Raw genomic sequence first — 11,928 nt, 5'->3', positions numbered from 1 at the left:
AAGGCGTAAAATGTCCATGTGGACCGACTTCACTTAAAAATGTGCATGAGTCACGCTAAAACATCTCACTTTATTATCCACGTATACCTCCAGGTCCCCACACGGACTCGCAACAACAGGAGGAAACTTTCCGCCGCTCACCAGATCCATACTCTGGTGGAGAATAACAAATAGGTCATTGTTAAGCACTGCCGATACCCGCAGCCAAAACTAACACTTACTTACCGAGTAGACGCAGTGGGAGAATGAGCAGAGGGATTCTGGACCTGCTCATGGTATTTCTTACAGTGCTGGGGAAAATAGCGATACGGCCTATCGTGCAAATTGAAACATGTTTTGAACATTTGGTCGTAGTCACACATTTCCTGTGGCGTGAGGAGAGAAAAAAAGCAAGCCTGCTCTGGTGGCCTTGGTGTGTCTCCAAGGCCCCCCGCAGTGTGTTAAGTTTGTGCTCGGGTCATCCATCACACGAGATCCCTGTTGGTGAAGAGAGACTCATCTCTCACACCTGCTGAGACTCAATCTGGAGGCTGGAAGAACTCTCCGTTGTGCCCTGCAGCGTCCCGCAGCCCTCTGGCTGCATTTTATAGAACTTTGTTCACTGGAATGTGGTACTGAGCTAAACATCGACGTAGCATTGTGATAAACCACAATTAACCACCATACGCCTAAGTCCACCCACTTCATATTTTTGAAAAATGCAAAAAGCCACGCCCACTTCCGTATGAGGAAAGCCTAGACGCAACGTCGTCAAACACAAGCGGCAACCTCCGGTTCTACTTAGTGAAGCCAATGCTGAAGTGTCTTAAAACTTGCATTCTCTTTACTGACCATCAGGGGGCGAATCCTTCGTTTGTAAAAAGAAGTCAGATTGTATAGAAGTCTATGAAAAAATGACTCTACTTCTCTCTTGATTTATTACCTCAGTAAACATTGTAAACTTGAGTTAATGGTCTCAATCATAGTTTCAAGTCTTCTTCAATACAGCATGATGTAAATTATGGTCCAATTTAGAGTAAAATATGGTAAATATGGTAACCTCTGTTCAACATGGCAACGGCCGTAATTCAAGATGGAAACAGTGAAATCGCCGAACTCGAGGCTTCAAAACAGCAGTCCACAAACCACTTTTTATATACAGTCTACAGTCAAACATGTCGCTACAGTAACTTGGAAAATAGCAATATGGGGCACTGAATTTACTGTTTATCAGACCAAGAATTAAAACCTGCGGTCCCTCCGACTCACTCCTCGCCGCTGGGAGACGAGTTGGCCAGGAGGAGAGCGGGCGGGAGCTTCGACGGACTGTCGCGGCTGCAGCAACTCGAATTCAGCCAGCTCAAACCCCAGTGCCTCCGTCTCTGGAGTAGCCGCCTGCTCTCCTCCCGGCTGTAGTCTCCTAGCGGCAGGAAACAGGGACCCAGCGTTGGCCCCGCTGGCCTGCTGTTCTGCTCATTTTCTGGAAACCACAATAAGGAAGGAACAGGCTTGTGCTATTATTGTATTGCTACACAGTGGTTACTGATAATTATATGATGAGAGGGCGTAAATATTCTTTTATTTCATGACGTAGATAAATTCCGAACAGTCGTGTCTCTCTCAGAGTCGGCCTCGCAACATTAGGGTTGATTTAAAACAGTAGATGGCTTTTTGAGCCATTTCCAACCATGAAATGGCAATTAAAAAAAGATTTTGCTAAGAAATATCAATATCAGCACCAGCATTTATGTATTTCCTCACAATACAGTCGTATGATTTAGTTTATAGCTTAGTTTAAGTGTGCAGTTACTTTCAAATGTATGGATTAACTCTTTTTTTTCAGAGATCAGCAGACGTGAGAAAGGGAGTAATGCTGTGAATACAAAAAACACACTTAAAGAGACAAGAATGGCTATGAAAGACTGATGAAACGCTCCCTCTCCGCTCCTCCTCTCTTTACTCCATACATTCTCTTAAAGCCAATATTCTCATGGGGGGATATAGCCGGCTGTCCAAGGCCACTCTGATGTTTGCTGTAATGTATAATGCACTTTGAAGCATATACATTCACTTTAGCTCAGTGGAGAAAGAGGAGAGAAGTGTGTCCTTTTTTCCCTTTCATGACTAGTACAACAGACTATCTAACTTAATTAATATTGATTCAGACCAATCATATACACAGCTGAAATGATATCGACTCCTCAGCTGTTCCCTCTAGAGAGCCTGTATGTAGCAGGCAGACAGACTGTAAATCAGCTATCAAATGTAGCATTTACAGATATGACATGCAGTGTTTTGAGTCAGGGAATACTTTTTGCCTCAGCTCCCCCGCCTCCTCCACAGGGACAGCCTGTCTTCTCTCCTCCCCTGCCCCGCCACTCCCCCTCCCAGCTGTACAATTCATGTGGCATTATATTTATTGTACAAACACACAGTGCGGGGAGCCCATGTTAGGTAAGAGCAAGCTGTGGTGTCAAACACCTTAGGCCTGTCAGGGGAGAGCTTAAGCCTTGCACTGTACAGCTGCTGAAAACAAGAAGCCAGCATTCAGGCACCTGGAGAGCTGCCGGGATCCATTTCGTATATCAATGCGTTTCCACAGTCGACAGACCTTATAATGAAGAGAAATGTATCACAGGTACACAGTGGGGATGTAATGCCAATATTCACTTTGATGGCAATTGTGGGATTCCGTCCGGTTTGTTTAAAAATGGTGGAAATTGTGCTGTGTCATAGAACACCATGTTCAATATGCAAATGCTGTTCGGTCTAGATACACAGCTGCAGCCTGGCTCAAGGAACATTAAAATGTTATTGGTGAGAAGCCGGAACACAACCAGTGACAGGTGTGTCCCTCCGCCACAGTGGCTATCGAGCTCTGTTTAACCCTGTAGTGGGAAGATGTGGTTTCATTTCAGTGTCGACTCTTGTCGGCAACGGTAATTATACAGACTGCTGAGCACATTTGTCTCAATAGACTCCTTGTTCAGCCATAGGTTTCATGCACGACTGAGCACAGCCTTTGAGCACAGAGGATCTTTATGAAGGCTTGGCTTCACGTGAAACTGTCACTCTTTTACCTTTCAAACATGATGGTGTTAGATTTGTTTCGTATTTTGCCCCGAACAAGGCTTTCTAAATATATTTAAAGATAGCTAAAAACCTGCTCTAATAAAATAGTCCAGAGCACATGAAAAGCAAACACTACCGTAAATAGAACCATACGGTTGATTGAGCTCAAAATCACCCAATCACAGCTATAGTTGTGGTGGGTGTTGATGACGAGGCCGCGCTTGGCCAATAGAAACACGTTACTGGGTGTTGACCTCTGTGAGCCGCATCACCACCTCCTCCATGTCCGTGGCGGAGGACTACTATAAAAACCTATCAGCCCAAGTTTTAAAGGGCAGAGTTGTAAAAACTCCCAGGCTGTGGGGAGTTAGCTTGCAAGCCTGTTAATCGGAATTCAACTGTACCCCACGGAAGCATCGCCTGGACCATTATAAAGACGGCCACGTAATTTTGTATCTCCTTTAGAAAGTAACGCTAGAGCTGTACAAGAATAACGCCTGCTGGACCCTGGCTATTGAAAGAAAAAGCTGTGAATTTTCATGTAAGTAAATATTAACCCGACATCTGCATAACATTAGTTTATTTGTAGACTGAAACAGTTGTGCGTTATTTTGTCGATATCCTTTAGACTCTCAAACTGGCACCCGATGGTGTTATTGGACGTTGGTCTTACGGTTATATTCAGTCTGTCCAGCAGCTTTAACGTTAGCTAAATTGGATGCTAAGTAGCTTGCTATCTGGTCGTTAGTCCAGATTGAAGCGGGTTTTCTTATTCTCTCGCCGTTACCGTGACGTTACAATTTTGCTCTCCGTCTCCGCGACGTGACACCGATAAGCGGCTGGTCGAGCTAAACATTAACAGTATCTGGCTTTCTAGATAGCAAGCTACGTATCCGTTCACACCCTTCATCAAGTTGGCCAGCTAATGCTAGCTTGTCGGCTATATCGAAGCCGAGCGTGAAGAGAAAGAGAGCCGTGTTTTGCATTCATTGCCACTGTCGTCGTGTACTTCATCGAGTGTCTTCTGCACGATCGTAGAAAGGGAATTCATAGTCGTGGCTAGACTTTGAATGTTGGTTATGTAACAGCAATTTTCGTCACTGTGTAGCTCAGTCGGTGCACGGGAAACCACTAGAATAGACCGGTTGGGTTAATATTAATTTTGCCCGAACATGTCCGTGCGCGAGAGTGAGGCAATCTGAAAAATCATTGTGACTTGACAGAAGGCATCAGATCCACCACCCTCCGTAGAGGTCAACCATTGCTCGCGTATTTGTGTCACACTTAGACCGCTGGGAACACACACTGCTGACACCGACTCTGAGTCAGTGGCCTCTGTTTATTTATAGCTGTTTCTATTGTACAGCTGATCTACAGCACTGCTGTGGACAGGGGGAAGTGAATGGAGAGTTATCAGAAGATAATACAGATGAAACGTCATTGATCGTAATGATTCGTTTTATATGGAATTTGAATTTAAAAAAAATAATAATTTTATTATTTTTTGCTTATACACCAAATGGCTTCATCTACTTAATGCTTTCCTCTTTTTGCTCTGTTTCAGGATCTTAAACCTAACCCTGTTGGAGAAAGGATATTCACTTTGGCAACAAGCACTGAGGTTTTGTTTTTTGTCATTAATCTGATCACTGCTACCGTGGAGGTTTTTTTTTGCAAAGCTCAGAAAAAGCAACTCTGTGACGGGAAAAAGAATCGTCTCGCCTCTGAAGCAGCTATGCAGCTTGAAATTCAAGTAGCACTCAACTTTATTATTTCCTATTTATACAACAAACTCCCCCGACGACGTGTGAACATCTTCGGCGAAGAACTCGAGAGGCAGCTGAAGAAGAAATATGAAGGCCACTGGTATCCGGATAAGCCATACAAAGGTTCGGGGTTCAGGTGCATCCACGTAGGGGAGAAGGTGGACCCTGTGGTGGAGCAGGCAGCCAAAGAGAGCGGGCTGGACATCGAAGACGTCCGGAATAATCTCCCCCAGGACCTTAGTGTGTGGATCGACCCGTTTGAGGTGTCCTACCAGATTGGGGAGAAGGGACCGGTCAAGGTTCTATATGTGGACGATAACAATGACAACGGGTCGGAGCTGGACAAGGAGATCAAGAACAGCTTTAACCCCGAGGCCCAGGTCTTCATGCCAATCAGCGACCCCGTCGGGGCTTCCTCAGAGTCCAGCTCCCCCTCACCTCCTTTCGGCCAGTCTGCCGCCGTGAGCCCCTCCTTCATGCCGCGCTCCACCCAGCCCTTAACCTTCACCACTGCCACCTTCGCTGCCACCAAATTTGGCTCCACAAAGATGAAGAGCAGCGGCCGTGGCAACAACAACAACAACAACACCACCACCACCAACAGCAGCAGCAGCGGCGGCGGCGGCAGTAGCAACAAGGTGGCCCGCACCTCCCCCACCAGTAACTTGGGCCTGAATGTCAACACCCTACTGAAGCAGAAAGCCATCTCCACCTCCATGCAGTCACTGTACGGGCTGGGCCTGGGGCAGCAGAAGGCCTCCGCTCTCTCCCCTAACGCCAAGGAGTTTGTGTTCCCCAGCCTCCAGGGTCAGGCCAGCCCTGGAGCCGTGTTCCCCGGGGAGGGCTCCCTGGGTCTCGGCACCCTGCAGTACAACAATGCCTTTGACGTGTTCGCGGCCTACGGAAGCCTCAACGACAAGTCCCTTATTGATGGCCTCAACTTCAGTCTGAGCAACATGCAGTATTCTAACCAGCAATTCCAGCCGGTCATGGCTAACTAAACTCATCAGAACGATGTTATTTATGAATGATGGTGGCTCAAAGAGAAGGAAAAAACAAAACGCACACTTAGAAAAACTGGACTTTCATGGATATAGTGTCTAGTCAGTCAAGCGCATGTGCCCAAGGGTGTTTTTACTGTACCCCCTTGAGTTTGTTCTACTAAAGGCTTGTACAAACACATCCAAGCTTGGTTACTTCAATTCAACATGCATTGTTGTTTTTCTTTCTTTTTTGCCAACCAAGCACAACATTTTTTTACCATGTTGAGAAAATACTCCAAAAAAATGTATAAAAACACAAGCTTCAAGTTTTGGCCTCTTACTGTATTTTACAGGTGGTAAGACGAGGCTGATTTTTATGAATTGGCACTACTAAGTGGGGTTACTTGGTCTTTTTCTAATTGTATAATTTAATTTAGTACAGAGTTTGTAAGATATCAGAGTATATATTGTTTCTATGACATGGTGTTGCATTTATATCTTTTTACTACTCCAGTGATCTGTGATGGCTGCAGCAGCTTTTCCTTTTTTCTTTTTTTTTTAAAAAGATAATTGTTAAAGAAACCCATCTTAAAAAAAACACAAAAAAAAGTACATCAAATATTCTCAAGATTGTGTACAGAGTATTCCTTAGTGGTGGGATTCACGTGTAGGAATATTTGCTTTTTCTGAAAGATGAATTGTATTTTCTGTTAAGAGGTTAAAAAGATTTTGCTATACAATGGACAAAATGTAATTGTATGAATATTAATTTTGTACCTACATTGTGCAATACTTGATAAAAAAATACGGTATAACAAAGTATTTTGAGTCAGTGTCTTACATGTCAAGAGGGACTGAAATAGTTTATATTGTTAAGTTTGTATTAAATGCTTAAAAATGATATGCTTGTCTTTATTTTTTTTAATTTCATATTTGCACCCTGGTCTTTTTAATATAATAAACTCCAGTTGAACATGATCTGTGGAGAGCCGGACTTGTTTATTGCTTGTTAACACACTGTTGCTTCTATTCTTTTAAAATATTGAACCAGTAGCAGACTTTGCCATTGGGCGATCCTCTGCCTGAGCAGACGATGGTATTGACAGTCACATGCTAGGAGTTGCCGCTCCGTGTCATGAGGGCAACTTGAGGTTAAGAAAATGACTTGACTGGGCTGTTTGTCCATGTGGCAAGCACGCAGCTCGTAGCGTATCGACGGTAAACTTTGGATCAGTTCAGGGTTTGCAGGCGGAGGGGGGAGGGAGTTAGTCTCGTAGCCACGCGACATCACAGCTGTGGAGAGCCATTCATGACTCACTGTAGCAGTGTGAACCATTGCATTTATTTAGCCTGTCTGTTTATTTCAGGGTCGGTGTGGTACGTTTGAAAGCATCCATTGCTGTAACAGTTTGAGAGTGTCTAAATCACGCTGCTTGGCTTCCATGGGTTAGGGTGTCCTATGAAGTAAAGAACAAGCAAAACATGCTCCAATGTTTCGAGTTCCAAAACTCTATACTCACCAAAGACATAATTACATTTGCGTATGACTCAAAGGTCTGAGGAGGATGTGGCTTTGTGTTTTTATGCTGAAACAATTCCTCCTTTGTCAAAGACTTGCTGTGTACAGAGGTGTCAATACGGCTGAGCAAACCTACCCAGCTAAACACACCTAAAGCCTGTTATAGGTGCTCATAAACGACTTTATTATGCAAGTGTTTCCTTTCTTAAATACTTGACCTAATGCCAAATATTGAAGTGCCCTTAATAGCACCGTTGTGTAACTCTGTCGTTTGGTTCACATGAAAGGCTATATTAAGTATCAGTTGTGTTACACTTCTGAAGTGGAGCAATCGGTCATCCTGTGCCTTGACTTAAAGTGTCAATACAACAGTACAATAATGTAAAAATACTTAAATGCGGAATATCAGTTTAAAGTAACAAATGTACCTGGTCTGCCCTTGAACTCATTGTTGGTTAATACTGAAGCGTACAGGAAAAGCAGAATGTATTTTACTGGTTGACATGGTACTAATTTGAATGCTTAACATAGTTTGCTAGCTAGAGTAAATCTTCAGGTTTATGAGATTATTAATGCAGGATTATTAAATCTGAAATAAATGTTTAATTGTGTATTTTAAATACAATGTGGCCATTTAATGGAATAGTTCACTATTTAGGAAAGTAGGCTATTCGCTTTCTTGCATAGGAATGGATGAGAAGAACTGTCATGTCTAGTAAATATGACACAGGCGTCATCAGCCGGTTAGCCTAGCTTAGCATAAAGACTGGAAACTCTGCTGCTCTGTCTGAAGCTAAAAAAAATGTCACTACCAGTGCCACTAATTATTAGGATATTGTTTATTTATTTTCACATAATGTTGGGTTTGTACAGGGGTTATGTACTGTTTTCACTCTGAAGGTGAGTTGTTTTTATACGGTTTAGGCAAATTAAACATATGAGATATTTAAAAAAAGCTAAATGTTGAAATTTGTATTTATTTTGTGGTCCTCTCTCTAATATTTGAGAAGTTTAGAGGAGACTCATAGATATCTAAACTGCAACTAGAGTGGAGTAGTAGAATGAATATGAGTAGCATAAAATGGAAATACCCAAGTAAAGCACAAGTACCTCAATGTTGTACATTGTACAGCCCTGGTGTAAATGTACTTAGTTAATTACCACGATTGCATTTCTGTATCATCATGTAGAAGTAGACAGCCATGGCTTCCCATAAGGCCTTAGCAGTGATGCAGCCTATAGAAAGATAAAACACTTGATATGGCCTGGAAGGATAGGTGTAGTTCTGAATTCTATTTACAGTAAGAGTCTCAGTTTAGATTGCTCTACTTTGTACTTCTGACTAAACCGATCTCGCAGAAGTTTTTTATTTAGGTCAATGTATTTCTCGGTCAGTTCAGCACCATGTAAACAATTGCAACAATGGAGCGTGGGAGAAGTTTATACAATTTGATTTTGAGATTGGCCTCAAATGTAGAGACAAGGCAAAAGAGGCAACGATCAGCCAGCTAGCAGCTGAAGGCTCTGTCGGGAGGAGAAAGAGCTGCAGCTCCGAAAACTGACCTCTAGTCAGCGGCTGTTGCGAATCGAAATGGCGGCAACAGTTTTGCTGATACCGGACCGCTCAAGACTCCCCTCCTGATCACTTGGCTTTCTGTTGCTGCTGATACACAGGTTAGACCCAGGGGTTCAGGGGTTTGTTCCATCTGAATTTGAGTTCTTCCCGGTGAAGTGGTCATGGATGTACAACGTTTAAGACCCAATGATAAGTGTTCATACTGGGAATTTGGTTTACCTAAAAAACAAATTCAAGATCTTTCCGCACTGTAAGTCTATCAGGAAACACAATCCCATCTCGGGACAGACCCAACAATTGTAATTACATGGTATGACTATAAAATTGGCTTCAAAGCCCAGTGCTCTTTCTGGATGCCGCAGTGGGTGCGCTAACTAGCTAATTATTGTCTCACTTGTGGTACAATAAACTGAAAATTTATAAAATGGAGTGCTCCATATTGTTATTTTTCAAGCTATGCTTGAAAAACCTTTGCAAAATCATGCAAAAGTACTTTTTTTTGTTTTTCAACATTTTATTATTTATTTTATCTATTTATTATTATAATTTATTATTAATTGATTACTATTTGATTGTTATTTGATTATTATTATTTGTGTCCCTTCTGAGGCTCTGTATGGTATTTAACTGGGTCAATCTGTACCAGATAAACTATTTCAGTCCTCATCTCAAATTGTCACTTTTCAATATATTTCGCAAAGCCCCTGCAGCCTGAGTGGTAAACTATATTCAAAACACATTCACAAACACATGCACATATTTACACACAGAGACACACAGTTCCACACGACCACCTCGGCTCTCTGGGATAAACAGGCCCACAGATGGTCTGGTCACACCAGCTGGGAGACTCCCAGGGTGTGGGGTGTTGCCTTGCTGAGACTCCATCTTGTCAGTTCCAGAGTGTGCTCTCCCCCCTTTGCTTCAGAGAGATACATTCCTGACTCGAGCTTCACATATTACACACAGGTCCTTATCATTCTGTATCTCTCACACGCCCAGCAGTGTCGTACACTCGGCATGCAGGACCTGTGTTTTTTTCTGAAGGGTGTTTTTCTCAGCTAAGAATGGAAGCAAAGACAGGCCATAATAGATTTAATTTGACAAATACCTCATTGTGACATTTAATCACGATGTTGACATTATTGGACAAAAATATGCTCATTCGCTTTTTTTTCCGAGAGTGAGATCGAAAGACTCACATCACTCTCAAGTCTTTATGACAAATATGAAGCTATAGTCAGCAGCCCGCTAGCTTAGCTTAGCATAAAGACTGGATATATGGGGAACCGGCTAGCCTGGCTCTGTCTAAAGGTAGCAAAATCTTACCACCAGCACCTTTAGAGCTTCAAAGAAAGGCAGTGATTAGTAGAATGTCTTAAGCACCGGAATATTTAATTGTGAAATTTAACCATAATTAATATGAAGGAATATTTCAACATTTTGGAAAGTATGCTTATTCGCTTCTTGGCGAGATATAGATGAGAAGAATGATGCCACTCTCATGTTTTTACAGTAAATATGAAGCCGCCGGTTAGCTTAGCCTAGCATAAAGACTGGATACAGGGAGAAGCCGCTAGCCTGACTCTATCTGAAGCTAACAACAACTAACAGGAGCTAACAGAGGAGCTTAAGAGGTGCCTACCAGTACCTCTAAAGTGGGTTGTTTTTACCCCTCTGGTGTTAGTTGAAATGAAACAAATAAGATATAAGATTTAGGGGTGATGGTTAGTGGATTGTGTTAACTTTGGACAAAGGCATGCTAGCTGTTTCCACATTCTTCCAGTCTTTGTATCAAGCTGAGCTAACTAACTGCTGGTTGTAGCTACATCACGTACAAAATGTATCAATCTTTGTCAATCTTCTCAGCAAGAGAGCAAACAAGCCTAAACATACCTTTATTTCCAATATTGGGCAGTATTTGGTATTTTCTGTCTTAAAAATAATACTTGATATCAAGTTTTTGAAATAGCATAACTTGAAATTATCTACTGGACATATCCAGAAAGACGGAATCTAAGAACAGTTGTTTTTTTTGCCAAAAGTTGGATGAGAAGATTAATATCAATCTCATGCCTGTACACTCCATATGAAGCTGCTTACAAGTACTGAAGGAAACGGCAATGGAAAGAATTAAGCTGAATTATGTCGCCCCTTTGGCAGACTTCTTCCACTTGTTCAAACAAGCACTCATATTAAGCCTCTGTTGGAGAACCCAAATGGCTGATGCGCTGTAAACACAGTGTTTACAAGGCAAAGGGCAAGCCAGAGTGAGTCATCCTAAAGTGCAGATGATACATCTCAGTTGTGTTTGGACAGCGCTAGTTATCACTTCCAGCAAAGACAGATGGGGTCCATGTATTTCAGCACAATGCCAGGGAACAGAGAGAGGAGCTGGGAGCGCAATCCAGAATGTTTTGGATTGTAGTTGATAGCAGATGAGGATTTAGATCAGTAGCCCAGAGGTGAATCTTGTATATCATGAAGAAAATTACCCATTTTCCATGCTGTCGTTGAGTGTGGATAAGTGCCGCTAGGTTTTGACATTTATGCTTCTATATTAAGCCTGTGATCAGAGCTGTTGCCTTCATGAACGCTAGGAAGTGAGCTCAGCACCTGTTCCTGGTTATTGAGTTTGGCCTGTACAGTGAGGCGGTGACATTTCAGAGGCTCGTGGGCCAAAGATACCACCACATGAGCGGGAAGCACATCTGCAATTCAAGGAAGCTCAACATTTCACTTGATTGAAAGAAAAGAAAGAAAAAAGGACCAGAGAGAGGGGAAGATAAAGAGGATATATGAAAAACAGCCCCATCCAGTCTGTGTTATTCGCTGATAAACCCGTAGCTGAGACTTTAATGAATACAAACTGTGCTGTGCTTGGCCAGGACAGAACCTTCAGTCAGCCGCTGCTTTCAAGTGCTGCCAAGTCATTTTAGTGGGGATCATCCATTCGACCTTATTCTTATTCCAATCCAGACAACCTAAAAGCACCACGTCTCAGCAGTATGGAATCATAATCCATATTTCATT

The 11,928-nt window shown here is 42.6% G+C and overlaps 1 protein-coding gene across 1 annotated transcript; it reads left to right on the top strand.

Annotated features, from left to right (window-relative positions):
• Nucleotides 1–3,396: 3,396 nt before the first annotated feature.
• LOC116401375 (protein Tob1-like) lies at nucleotides 3,397–6,778 on the top strand. The gene is made up of 2 exons (XM_031879734.1): nucleotides 3,397–3,592; nucleotides 4,616–6,778. Exon 2 carries the CDS (start codon nucleotides 4,787–4,789, stop codon nucleotides 5,816–5,818), a length of 1,032 nt encoding a protein of 343 aa, XP_031735594.1. The 5' UTR covers nucleotides 3,397–3,592; nucleotides 4,616–4,786; the 3' UTR covers nucleotides 5,819–6,778.
• The last annotated feature ends 5,150 nt before the right edge of the window (nucleotides 6,779–11,928 follow it).

Source organism: Anarrhichthys ocellatus, unplaced genomic scaffold (genome assembly GCF_004355925.1).
Source record: "Anarrhichthys ocellatus isolate YVR2014 unplaced genomic scaffold, GSC_Weel_1.0 scaffold404, whole genome shotgun sequence".
In the NCBI taxonomy this organism is placed as follows: Eukaryota; Metazoa; Chordata; class Actinopteri; order Perciformes; family Anarhichadidae; genus Anarrhichthys; species Anarrhichthys ocellatus.
The sequence above is the reverse complement of the archived record's forward strand: the minus strand, read 5'-3'. Positions and strand labels throughout refer to the sequence as shown.

Excerpts from the sequence above, each read along its gene's own strand:
- LOC116401375 (XM_031879734.1), top strand. The coding sequence starts at position 4,787 with ATGCAGCTTGAAATTCAAGTAGCACTCAACTTTATTATTTCCTATTTA.